General features: G+C 36.4%; 1 protein-coding gene across 1 annotated transcript in view; it reads left to right on the top strand.

Moving 5' to 3' along the window:
• Positions 1–14,259, top strand: part of IL15 (interleukin 15) — a 44,088-nt gene extending 29,829 nt beyond the window's left edge. Inside the window, exons 3-7 of the mRNA XM_075150078.1 lie at positions 1,836–1,945; positions 3,210–3,291; positions 3,782–3,823; positions 4,829–4,972; positions 5,550–14,259. Of these exons, the coding sequence (XP_075006179.1) occupies positions 1,836–1,945; positions 3,210–3,291; positions 3,782–3,823; positions 4,829–4,972; positions 5,550–5,663 (492 nt within the window). The 3' untranslated portion in view covers positions 5,664–14,259. The remainder of the gene's footprint in view (positions 1–1,835; positions 1,946–3,209; positions 3,292–3,781; positions 3,824–4,828; positions 4,973–5,549) is intronic.
• Positions 14,260–14,459: the final 200 nt, after the last annotated feature.

Here is a 14,459-nt window from a genome sequence, read left to right as displayed (position 1 = left end):
ACACGGGATTAAAACATGTTTTCTTCAGCTGTGTCCAACAAATCAGATTTTAAATTTCTTTAAATGTACTTGGAGTTTCCCCATAAGGCTACATTTGAACTTCAATTAAATAAAAAAAAAAAAAGCCAAAAAACAAAATAGGACATTTTTTAAGGATTGGCAAATCAAATCAAAACTGTTAATATGCAAATTTAAAAAAAAAAAAACAAACACCATACAAAACCAACCCAAACAAAAACACCATGACAAATTTCAGATCAAACAATATTAACTGTGGAAAGGTTAGTGTATTTCTGTCATACTATAACAAAATGATTTAGCTCTTTTGACCATAGCCAAGCAGTTAATATTTCTTTCCCATTACATTCTTGTATGTTTGGAAAATATTTATTGTATTTATATACATAATATTTTGGTTTTAATACTCACATATTTTGGATTTCCATTTGTTGTGGAAACAGTGACAGCTTGAGCCTTGTATTTAGACACACTTTGGGTAACAATAACACGGCATGTTCCGTACTGAAATAGTTCAGAAGATGGATGAGATATTACTTGCTCTGGCCTTACTTTAATTTAGATTATCTATTTATCATTCACTTACATACTTCTTACTTAACAGCTTTTGGACACATGGGTGATAAAAGGGTCTGGCACTGCTTTTCATTATTGAGTGTGGGAATTTATGTAGTGATTAGGTTACTATGCTATTTCGGCTATATCTTTGGGTTTTGGAAACAAAATAATTGGAAACAATACAATTGCAACATATTTAAAACATTTTCTATTTAAGAGAGTAACAAATATTTGTTACAAATACTCTTCAGAAGTCCCCTGTGACACATGTAAATATTAGTCTCCTGGCTTCGCCAGTAGATGCTTTAGTAACAGTTAGGTGGCTTTCAGCAAGTTAGCTGCAAACCTGACAATGTACGGATTGACCTCCCATTTTCATATTTTTACCACTGCACAGTGCTAGCTCTTGTTTTATTATGTTCTCTGGTCCATTTTTAAATATTCACTTGCAAGTTAGTATGTAAATAAACTACTGCTAAAAACCATTGTTTGAGTCAGTTAATAAAAAAGTGTTGCACATATGATAAGAAATAAAACCTTGGATCAAAAGCACAGTTGCAGATAATTAACCTAGCTCTGTGAAGGAACTGTATCAGCTTAAATCAAAGGGCTTGTCACTTTGGAACAAAGGTTCCCAGGCTGTGTGCGGTGAAACGTTTGCTGATGGTCAATGCACAGCTCTCACCCCCTGCTTATTTCCAGTTGCCGGACTCCACTGACAGAATTCTTAAATGCATCACTTCCCGCTATTAGATATACATACACTATGTAAAGAAGTATAAATATATACCATATCTAAATACTATATTTAAGATCTATACACATAAATATAGCATTTGATGTATTCGATGCAGAGTTTCATATATATGCAAACACAACATTGTAGGTAATGTTATAGTTGTCGGTAATTCATAGAATGTGGGTGGCAAAAGGTAGCTAGGGAAAGATCTCCAGGGTGGAAAACAAAACAAAAGTTCTTTAATATTGCAGTCTGCAGTATGAACACATAAATAAATAGGGAGCCCAGGATGAGTTCAGATTTTTGCAGCGTGTCTTCAGCATCTGATTTTCTACCAACTGTTTTGTAAAGTGATTATATATTTCTGCAAGCTACAAATCAGTTGGTCTTTCAATCTACACACAACAGGTAGTCTTGTCTTGATTGGATGTCTTGTCAAATTAGCTAATTAAGTCAGTACTAAAGCAAAATTCTGTGAAATCCGGTTGTGACAAGCTATCATCTTGGTTGTGTCTTTCAGAAAACACACCTGAAAAGTATTTGTCTGCAATATCAGCTGTATCTTCTCCTGAACAGCCATTTCTTTTGCCTTTTAAAGAATGAGATGGGACTAATCATCTTCTTCCTATGGTAACTACAAAGTCAATGTTAATTAGATAGTAAATACAAATTATTTATTTTTACTATTACAGCTGTTACTTGCCTCCAGTCGCTTTAGAGAGTGGATCCTCTCCTGCCATGATATGCAGTCCCCCATTGCTTCACAGGCCACGGTCCCTTACTTTATTCCGTCTTTGACTAGGCTCAGTCTGGTCAAGAATGCATCTTGGTCCTAATCTCCATGATAACCCTCAAGTTGTTGGAATTGTTGCATTTAAAGACCTCCATCAATTGCCATATGTCTTTGCAATGAAAAAACCATTACATGTGAACATTTTTAAATATGTATGCTGAATTATGTATGTGAGACGCCTCCTTCCATTCTCACTCCAGTTTTCTGTCTTAGAAAACTGGCCCTGCTCCTAGGGCCTACATGCCCCACTTGTTTTCTCCTTGTGGCCCTTCAGTCAAATCTCTTTGCTAAGGTCTGATATTTCTTCTCTCTCTCTCCCCCTGGCAAAAACATGGTAAGTAAGTGTCCTCTGAATCTTGTTATAAACCCCATTTTTTCCCTTTCCCAAAAATCTTGTAATTTTTGAGCCTTTGGTTAAGGCTTAAATGTTTAACAACTGCTTGTTTTAAACCAACTTCCCAAAACAATTGGTCTGTCTTTCCCTACATTGTCCTATATTATTTATAGTACAGCAGTACTGAAAGGCATCCAAATTAAAGATCCAAGTGGGCACACATTAAAACAATTCACATTCCAAAAATCTGCCAAAGAGAAGGAAATCTTCCTTCCACCCTTTAGTGGTTCACTTTGGGCAAAATCTTATCCATAACAGGAGGAAGCTTTCCTGTACACAAAAAATTACATCTAAAATGACAAATTATATTTCTACAGGGCTTAAGGTAGAAATTCCATAGTAGCAGGGGGGGAAATTTTCAGTATAAGAGACTTTGAAATTATTGATTTTTTTGTATGCTTTAAAAGAATTGTAGGTATTTTACATTAAGTAGTTGAACCTTTCTCTTGCATTACGTTCTATAAAACTGCCCTTTTTAAAAAACACATTGACTCTTTATACAGTGTGTAACTCTGAGATACAGTTTTAATGTATCTATATGATCTTATGATTTGTCAAATATACTCACCCCACACATTTACTGTATGTATATATATACATAAACAATGTATCTATGGTATCCTAATAACTTCTGACTCTCTCTTCAGCATAAACATTGTGTATACCTACTGTTTAGCCTAAAGGTCACTGGTTTTCTTCTGTTCCAGTGCTTATGTACCAAAGACAGCAGCAGGTCATTGCAAGTGGGCGGAAGTTCTGAAAGATTTGGAGCAGATCAAGACATCCAAAGTAAGTTCATAAAAAACTCAGCATTTCATAAAATCATAGGAGCAGACATAATTAAATACTTAGCACTGTACTCAGCTAAGAAGTGTCAGTGACAGGGAGCAGAAAAAGCGATGGTGTTTGTATAATGCTGTTTCATGGGTGGAAGCAAAGGAATAGAAGGTTAAAGGGAATTGGAGTTGACCAAATACTGTGGACTCTAGAATTAAATATTATTTTCTTTCTCACTTTTTCTAAGAAAAGGGGCAGTAGGCTTCGGAGTTAGCTCCTTTGGAGGAAGTATTATGGGACTCGATTCTGATGAGTCCTCCTCATAATGAAGCCCATCCTGCAGGTTATTAGGTAACTTCAAGATCCCCTGACTTGCTGGCTCCCAGTACCTGGATGGATTGAGCCTTTGAACTTGGAGCTAGTCCATGTCTTGCCGAGTTAGCTTTATTATCTCTAAATCTGTTAGTTAACATTCATAATTCTAACTCTTGTTTTCTTTTAGGACATTGATGTCAGTTTATATACTGCAAACACAGATGAGGATGTAAGTAAACTTAAAATTTGATCAAAACTGCTCTAATACGGTAGCTTCATTTCTTCATTAGCAACTTTCTCCTAAGGCAGCCTTGGTCTAATTTGAGAAACGTTTCAGAAATCAAATAGTTTGCCTTGGAAGGAACAGTTCTGTTAGTTCAAGTACTTATGATAAATTATGTAAGCAGGTATTCATTATTTTTATTGAATCACCTGCTATTAAAATTAATCAATTAAAAAGGATGATCCAAAATGGTCTTATCAAAGCAAACACTGCTAAAATAATGTTGGTATTCATTTGTAATTTGAGGAAGGAAAAAAGTGACAAAGAAAATACTTCCAAAGCTATTTAATGGAATAAAATACCAAAGAAGTGGAACATGGAGAGTAACTGGAGAGTAACTGTTAGCATCTACCTGTGCGTTTCTCTGCTTTTGCCATCCACACGCACATTCTTTTAACTGAACTGAGCCAGAGAGGTTAATCTATTGTAAGGGCTGATTTAATACCTGGTAATGTCAGGAAGATTTTCTTGAAATGGGACAGTCTGATATGAAAGTCAGACAACCTGGGATTTATTCTTGGCTTTATTGTTGACTTAACGGAGAAATCAGTACCTCTGCTTCTTTTTCTTTAATTTGTGAAATACAGGTAATACCTACTTTCTCTTCTCCCCTACCTATTTTGAATTCAGATCTCTGAATGAAAGTGCTATAGAACTGCTAAGAATAATACTAATTTAATTCCACTATGTTTAATTATATCCCAAATTCCTACCCTAATTAGTTATTTTTCCATGTTCTTCATCAAGACACTATGTTTCACATCATCTTAGCAAATTGGTTGGCCTTTATGTTGTTAGCCCTTACAGCCAATCTTTGCAGATGTTTAAAAGTATTTGCATAGTAAGAAGGGATATGTAGTATATAAAAATCAGCCACTTTGTGGTAAATTATATCTTATATTCACTTATTCCTTTTTAATCGTAAAACTATTATAACTTCATTTTTTTCAGAAAGAATGCCAAGAACCTGTAATGAGATGCTTTTTGTTAGAGACGAAAGTGATTCTTCAGGAATGTCTTATCAAAAATTGTAGTAAAACACAGGATGTATGGAACATATGGAAAAATGGAAACGCAAGCTTAGAAAATAACAAGGTAAGTAACACCAACAGTCTGTGGAAAAAAGGCAAATCAAAAGAATTTCTTCAGTAGCAGAAATACCTCTTTTGTTATATGTAAGGTGGGATGGTAAAGATGAAAGCAAATGAGATCCAGTAACCTGTACAGATAACAATGAAAAAGCTACACATACAATGATGAAAAAGCAGAATTTAGTGTTTTTTAGAAAAATACTTTCAGGATTCCCATCAAAGCAAATACTTTTGACTGTGCATGCATACGTATGTCAGGGTGTTTGAATGTGTATGTATAAATAACAGTTTGTAACTTCAGTATCTCAAGTCAGGTATGCTCAGACACATACAGAAATGTATCCTAATTTTCAAAGGGATAGCCACTTGCATCTCTCATTGAAATGCTGTATCTTTGAAAGCCGATCCTACTCGGAAAGCAAGCCAGGAACTGCGCAGAAGTACCCTGGAACCTCCAGCAATGCTTTCTGTAGCCATTGACTGCATTGGAATTATTCACAAAAACAGGATAAACAAGGGTTAGTTCTCTATCAGAACAAATAGATCAGTATCCTGCTTTACTATTGCATTTTCTTTTTCAGTTGAATTCCACAACATCAGCAAAATGCAAAGAATGTGAAGAGTATGAAGAAAAAAATTTTACAGAATTTATACAGAGTTTTGTAAAGGTTATACAGAAGGAATGCAAGCACTGACCAAAAGACACAAGCGGGGAACCAAGATTCTTTCACAAACTTCCTCAGAGAAATTAGATTATCGCCAACAATAAACTGGAAAGAACATCGCTTACAATCCTACTTACATAGCATGACACGTAAGCAAGAATAATAAAATCCCTGTAATTCACAATGTATTCATAACTGAATACATACAAATTATATTACTTGAAATATAAATGAAAGGAATTTAACAGGGTTTAAAGCTTCTTCTTGATGTAAAGTGTCTTTATTTTTTGGTAAGTCCATCTTAGGAAAAGAAATCCTGCCTAACTTACCAACCTTTCAACAAAATTCTTTAAGAGGATCTCAGGATATCTGCAGTGGGAACCTCCTCATGAACATCAGTTCAGGGCTAACTGAATGGGGTTTCAGAGAAAAGCTCTTCTATTATTATTACTAATATAAAATTATTATACCCTGTTAAAGCCTTTGGCTATAGCTATTTTTGTTATCTGAAATCTATCCCTTTACCATCTGTGCTCCTAGAAGATCCTAGCTCATCTCTCACTTCTGTTAGTCATGTCTGACAGTTTTCCTTGCTTTTTTTTCTCTCACTACATTCCTTCAATGAACTAGTGTCAAAACACAAGCTGAGGTTTATTTGTCTTAAAGGTCTATCAGCTATCTCTTAATATATTTATTTCTACTATGGTTTTCAGGTAAACCCAATTACTTGTCTTACTTAAGAATTCAAAGTCAAAAATTAGAATATTTATTTAGAGATTGTTCCTTGCCTTTTTTCCCCTTTTGTACAATGGTAGCATAAGGGTATTAAAAATTATCTCAAGTCTTCTCAACAGACAGTAATGCTGGTGCTTGGTTCCACTGTCCAATGACAGAACATGCTTTGTTAGTTCATTTGTTACCTCTGACACTACTTAGACATTATGGTAATTACTACAGTTCCTTTAGCAATTACCAAAGATTTAAATCTAAATTTCAACCAAAGAAAAGTACTGTAAATTTCATTCTCTGAATAAAACATGTGACCAAGTCTCTTACACACACAAAAAAAATTCTATGTGGTAGAAATCTTTCCTATGTAGTAGAGTTTGTAACTTTGGTCTCCTTTTGGGATAAGAACTTTGAAGGCAGGAATCACTTTTGACCAGTTATTGGAAATCATGATAACTGTATTTCTAAGACTCAATGCAAAGTCACCTGTCCCCTGGTAGTTCTGAAATGTTGCATAGTCTTCTTTCAGTTCTTCCTAAAGTAACTGCTTTCTTCATAATTCATAACCATGTCATACCAACTGCTACCATAATATCCTCCAGGCGCCTCCATTTCTCTATCTTCATTTGATAAATGGCTGAGTCATTCAGCTGTCCACTTACCAGGAAGAAAGTCTCAATCTCATTATGGCAACAAATACACTGTCTCGTACTCCCTTATTGTTGGGTTACTCCCAACAGTCAATCTTCTGCACTCTGAGGAGCTGAATCTCCAGTAAACTGTAAGAGAAAGAACATAAATGTGAGTACAGTGGATGTCACCTTCCAGGTGACTTATAGACTAACTGATTGGTAAATTCATAAGCACACTGATATCAGGATTAAACAATGGCAGAGGTATCACAGGAAAAATAAACAAAGTATTTGTGACTGCAAAACATCAATGAAAGAAGTGTTTATTACATAGTTTGGATGAAATAAACTGGTCCTACATCTTAAATTTTTCCTTAAAACAATGCTATGCATTGAATATGATTTTCTCTTACCTGATGTCACATGGATAGGCAAGGTAATACCGAGTTGCAACTGTGTTCTTTAATCAAAGAGATAAAAGGATTTTCCTTATTTCTAGCTTTGAGGGAGCTTGAGACACAGTCCAGCAGTATTCATGATGAGAGAAACAAACAGCTCCTTTGCTCAGATAGTTTGCTTTATCTTGGCCATTGTGAAGAACAGTTACCTGATTAATTTTATTCTGTTTTTCATTAAATCATTTACCAGTGGCAAGTATGTTAAATACTGTGAATTTGTCTTTCCACAAGCATATTGCTAAGTCTGTGACCACTCAGCTTGTCACCCTGTTAGTCACTTTCTGTTGGACATTGGCCATATCTCTTTTATTTTGTTTCACCTCCACCTGTTCCAGATGCATATTCTAGAACCAAAAAAGGCCATTTGCTAATCTAGTTCTCCAATATTTCTCCTGGGGTTTTCCTTTTCCTGAGAGCTAAGCTGCCAGTTGAAAGCTTTACTACATCCTGAATCCTATGGTTATAAGAAATGATCTGATCAGTCTAGAGGATGGACTAAATTAAGGCCAGGTTGGTATTTTTTTTAGTGAGGGAATTGGTACATGACCCAGAGGAAAAGATTCAATATGACTAAGACATGCGTGAATCTGATCTGACTTGGTACTGCAGGCAGAGCAGTAAAAACTAATTCAGGGTGCCTACTTCTGAAGTAAACATCCCTATGTTGAGGAAGGTATTTCTTCTACAGAAGGTCTAGTCATTTGTGTGGCATTTACTACCTAATCTTTTCCAACTACTGTTGGTAAATATTAAGAAAAAGATTAATACTATATTTTCTCCAATTAATCCAACTCAGTTTGGGACTAAGGTGACTCATAGCAGAGTGTTTCTATGTTCAGAAAGAAAAATAACTACCTTTTGACTCCAGAAGAGAAGAATAATGCTATTCCACAGAAGTTTTGGACTACATAATTCTGTGCTCCTGATTTTGCAATAATTTAAAATCTATTTTTCCTTTCCTGGTATTCAGTAGCCATATTTCTGTCTACATTTTAACAGCATAATGCAAGTAGCACTAGTGCAGATGATGTCTGACATCCTCTGCCTCTTGTTGGTTTATTAGACCTTGAAGATAAATATTGGTTGCTTATCAATAGAACGTTCCCTCCAGTGGCTCCCAACATTTGAGCACCTGTTGATCAGGTACTGTGCAGATAATTTCACAGGAGACGTTTGAAAGTCCTCAGTTTAAAGTCAGTTCTGGATCAGCATCAGTATGTTTATACCTCCCTCTTAAAACACATAAGAGAATTTAATGAATAATTTCTGCAGTCCAGATTTTCTTTTAAGCAGTCCATCTATGCTGCATGTTCCACAGATTTCAGTTTCTGCAATGTTCGACTGTCTTTTACAATTACAGGGCACAGTATGTCTTATCAATTTCATTTCCCTAGTAGATATTTGGACCTTAAAAGTCGCATCTGACAGTTTCCCCACAATTTTTTAAGTCAGTCCAATTTCTGACTAAGGTTATACAGTGATTTAATTAAGCTAGTAATACGGCATTATCACTATTGATTACACTGAAGGAGTATTCTCGTCTGATAACCAAAGTAAGTTTTTACATCTGAGTGGCCCTCCTTAGGCATTTACCCATATGGATGCATAAGTCTGTAATAATTAATCACTGCCCAGAGGTAGTGGTCCATTTGTCCCTTCTTTAACCAAGGAGATGCTATTTTTATAGGCAAGATGCCTTCAGTGAGAAGCCAGCCGCCATGGGAACCTTAAAAGCAAGCAAAGGGCAGGCTAATAGAGTACTGCAGGTCTATAGCTGATGGTCTGTTTTGCCCAGACAGAAGCAGGTGACTCCTCATTTGACTTGAGTGATGATATGAGTGGTTTCATCTTTTTCAAATTCCCTTTTAAGGGATTGATATAAGTGTTCACTGATGCTAGTTCATTTGGAAATGAGAGCTTTGTGAAAGCCAGAATCATTAATGCTAGTGGAAAAAGGCAAATTCTGAACTGCAGCTATCATCTGTCTTGTTGGGAGCTTCACTGTTTTGGGGAAAAGATAAAAAAAAGGAATTCTTTGCCTGCAGTGAAGTAGCTGAGGGCTCAGCAGCAATTTCAGATTATCCATCTTGTTCATATGGCTGTGTGAGGAAAATGATAGAAACATACTTTAGGAACCATTCCAGCTCCACGTGGCAAAAGCTCAGAGAAACAATGAACATTTGAGTCAGTCAGCCCAAAGTACAGTGGTAACACTTATGAAGGAGGACAAACAGTGTATTTGCTATATATATATCAACAGGCATTCTCTACAGCTAAAGAAGTGTTTCAACTGCTTCAACCCTTCAATCCAGGGTGCAGATTCAAAGTTTAATAGAAGCCAAGGAGGGTAGCTACTGTAGAAGCCAATACAGCGTATGTTGATTTAATCCCCTGAAAGCAACACCCTACTTTTTCTTGTTTTTCCTGCTGCAGCTTTCTGAACAGGCCCAACAGAGATTTCAACGGAGATTCAGGTTTTTTTCATAAGTCTAGTTCAGCACCTGAAAAATAGTGATATTGTTACATGCCTTAACAGAAAATGTCATTGAGTTACCATTGCCTGCACGTTTTGGCAGTTACATTTTTGAGTACCAAAGAACTGTTCGATTTTTCAGTAGTTCTGTCTCTAAGTAGGAATACGAGACATGCAGGTGCAGCAGATCATAGAGGTTGAAGTGGCTACACTGGAGCAACAATGTTAACCTCCTATCACACCAGAGGAACAGTGAATGTTTCCAGAAGTATCATCTATTTTGTAAAGCAAAGTAAAGGACATTTGCATTTACACAGAAAACTAGTGCCCAGTAGGTTATGGCCTCTGGGTAAACTGACTAGGACAGAGGCATGTTGCAAAGTATCTCCCCTATGACATATAGGACTAGATAATCACATCACTACCCATTCAAAGTATGTAAATTACATGCACAATTTTTAGTCAACTCATTTGTCTAGGGAGCTGCATCACAGATATTGTTGTTCAACTGCCCACTAAACCCAAACTAAGTGCTCTGTCATCCTTGTGAATCTCTTTCTCTGCCTGCCATTCTTTCCTAGTTTAATGCGGGCAACACCACAACAGGATGGAGCTATTAATATTTTGTTGCATTTCTTATAGGAAGAATATGGAACAAGTATATAGAAAAAATATTATAATAAAGTTGTTTAAGATTAGCCCACCTGTAATTGTCAATAACTCCAATATCATAAGATTTGCTTTTCTCACAGTTATGCTCAAAGGTTACTGAGCTGCCAATTTCTTCCTTGTAGTATTGGAAAGACAGGAAAAATGAAACATCCACTACAGGAATGAAAGCAAACAGAAGAAAGGAAAAGAAATGAGAGCCACCTTAAATGGTAACAGTGAAAGCAAAATTATTCCAACTCACTGTGAATCTACTGCATCAGTTCTTTCTGAGTAGCAGAATTTGGCAAGAGGCTGGATGGAAATAAGGATATGTCTGCAATTTCAAAGTTAAAGAGTAAATTTCAAAGAGTACTTCCCACAACTGCAGTCAGATCATTCATGTCTTCCCCCTAACAGGCACCAAAGGGGACTTTCAGAAGACTTTGGAAATTCCCATCCTGAGTCCCTGAACCCAGGTCATGGTGGGATATCTTGACAGGAGTATTAAGAATGTGAGAATGAACTAGCTGCTCAGAAAAAGTGGATGAAGCCAAAGCAAGAGACACAAACTTCATTGTATCCTTAAGTCAGTATTGGTGTTCTTGAAAATAGATGTAGTATTGATTTTTATCCAAACTGGCCTCCACTTGCAGCTCATCCATATGAAGGCATACCTTACTAGCAATAGAAACAGCATTGCAAACCAGAATCGGTACAGCATCAGGAGACTGCTCAACATGACACTGAGCCATACTTAAAAGGGGACTATTCTGTAGTCTGTAAAGAGCTATACCTTCTCTAGAGGCAAAGAAAAAACAATTAAACGTTGCTACTATGCTCTCTATGGAATATTACTCACATGCACTTAAAGAGGAAAAGAAAGCCATAAATGGGTAGGTTATGTATTTTGCAATAATAAGATCAAATCAGCATCTCTAAGTTGTTTCCTTCCAATTATTTTCCTCCAAAACCTGGAAATATTGCAGAATTCTCATCTCCTTATCAAAAGGCTTAATTAGGCCAATAATCAACACCTTAAACAAAGACATAAAGAAATAAAAATCTTCCAAAACCTCCCCCCTTCTGAATGCTTATTAGAGGTGGTATTTTCTTGGTCAAGTCAAGCTGATCAAGAATCAATTGGATTTGTAAAAATATCGGAGAAAATGGGCAAATACAATAAAGAATGAAACATCTGTTTATATGACCGACTTATCTGTACCATGGCATAGGCAGATCACTACCTCTAAAAGTGAAAAATGTATGGGGAAAAAAGGGATGAAGCTAGAACATAAACAGAAATCAGGGGGAATTCTGGGAAATTGCTTGAGAAATACCTAAGGCTAAAGAAGCTTATTTTAACTTTAGCATACAAATGAATATCTTATCCTGGTTCTCTTCCTTCTGAGTCTGAATCAGATTTTTCAGAGATGGATGGTGACTAACTATTGGGTAAAAGCTTTAAAGTCTCAGCCAGGTGGTGAATGGGGAGGGAAGCAGTTGAAGAAATGTCAGGAGTTATCTAAGGTGTGAGGCATAATCTTCAGAACATGTCCTCGTGGACAAAAGAAATGAATTGATGTAAATGCCTTCATCCCCAACTAATTTATTAGAGTCCAGTTGTAAAAACATATGTCCAACAGAAATGGATCATGACAGAGTTCCTATCAACTGTGACTCTAATGCTATGTCGCCGAAGAAAAGAATTGAATCTTTCATCCTATTCCTTCAAAATCTGATTTCCCCGGGGAACATAAACAGGTTTATATTCCAATAGGATGTCTCCACAGTTCTTCCAAATTTCTAAAACCACGTATTTACTTAAGATTTATTTTGTAATACAGCTAGTCTTTCATTATATTCAAATTCCCTAGGCAAGAAGAAAAAACAGCATGGGTTCACTCCCAGACTGTAATTCCAGAAAGTCCTGAATTACACAAACTTTGCCCCTTTGTTTCTTTTCCTAGTGAGACTCAGTACTCCTCCGGGTTTTCCACTTCAATATATACAGGTCAGAGTTCAATCTCCATGTACAATTACAGAAACTCTGTAGTCACCCAGATAAACCAACCTGCTATGTGGCTTAATATATCCTCCAGCAACCTCACTTTCCTTTCCTGTGTCTCACATCAACCACTCTTACAGCATAAAAAGGATTATCTGCATTTTCTGTTGAGCAGAAGAGTATTTGTCAAAGTTACAGGCTTTAACAAAGTTTGCAGCTGACTGAAACTCTTCTGCCTTACATCACTTCTCCCTGTGCCATTAGCTTCTTCAGCATAAAAAGAGGTTCAGTAATTCTGATTTCCTACTCTGTGGTTACAGTTTTATACAAAATAATGCTTTCTTTAAACCTGATGAAATAGAGCTTAGAATTAGCCAGTTTGTTCAGTGCCAAAACTTTCTATATCTTTCTCTAAGTGGTTGTGCCTTTCAAATTAAATAAACATGCATAATCCATGATTTGGAAAATTATCTGGTGCTCAGGGGGTCAATATGCAGCACATATATATAAAAATAAAAATATTTTTTTGTCGTGGTTTAACCCCAGCTGGCCACTGAGCACCACGCAGCCGCTCGCTCACTCCCCCCACAATGGGATGGGGGAGAGAATCAGAAGGGTAAAAGTGAGAAAACTCGTGGGTTGAAATAAAGACAGTTTAATAGGTAAAGCAAAAACTACGTGCGCAAGCAAAGCAAAACAAGGGATTCATTCACTCCTTCCCATCAGAAGGCAGATCTTCAGCCATCTCCAGGAAAGCAGGGCTCCACCACGCGTAACGGTTACTTGGGAAGACAAACGCCATCACTCCGAACGTCCCCCCCTTCTTCTTCTTCGCCCAGCCTTCTATGCTGAGCATGACGTCATATGGTATGGAATAGCCCATTGGCCAGCTGGGCCAGCCGTCCCGGCCACGCTCCCTCCCAGCCCCCCGTGCACCTGGCAGGGCACGGGAAGATGAAAAGTCCTTGAGTCCTTGACTAGCGTAAACATTACTTCGCAACAACTGAAACATCAGTGTGTTATCAACATTATTCTCATACTACATCCAAAACACAGCACTATACCAGTTAATAGGAAGAAAATCAACTCCATCCCAGCTGAAACTAGGACAGTTTTATATATATTAAAAAGCATATATATATATATGAAACACTGGAACAGGTTGCCCAGAGAGGTGGTAGATGCCACATCCCTGGAAGCATTCAAGTTCAGGTTGGACGGGGCTCTGAGCAACTTGATCTAGTTGAAGATGTCCCTGTCCACGGCGGGGGGGTTGGACTAGATGACCTTTAAAGGTCCCTTCCAACCCAAACCATTCTATGATTCTATGATTCTATGTGCTTTATTTTATCTTTTGATTATTCAATCTTCCTATGAATCTGTATCTTCTGGTGTTTTGTTTGCTCTATCCAGATGGTAAATTTACCATTATCTAACCTGAATTGTTTTTTTTTTCCTACTAAAAAGAAATATTTTTTTCTTATGTTATCTAAGTCATATTTATGAATAAATATGCGCAGCTGTCTTATATGATGATACATTAATAGTGTTGCTTTTAAATAGACACTGGTCAAACTCTAGTATGAGAGATTAATATGTTCTATGCCAGAACATATTAAATGATGAAAACTGTGGTTATGTTAGAATATAATAATAAAATAATAACAATATAATGATACATAACCATATTGTTTATGTTACATAATATAATCATAATCTAATAATAAAATAATGTTGCTTTAATACAATATAATCACATAATTGCTTTATGTGTTCATTCCCATACTGTTTATTATCAATAAAATTCCTAACTCTGCTTATTCAACCAATGCAATTTCTTTTTGTGGTTTGCACTGCACATTCAATCTATGTTGCCAG

The sequence above is a fragment of the Calonectris borealis genome, chromosome 4 (genome assembly GCF_964195595.1).
Source record: "Calonectris borealis chromosome 4, bCalBor7.hap1.2, whole genome shotgun sequence".
Taxonomy (NCBI): Eukaryota; Metazoa; Chordata; class Aves; order Procellariiformes; family Procellariidae; genus Calonectris; species Calonectris borealis.
This window is presented reverse-complemented; position numbering and strand designations above follow the sequence as displayed.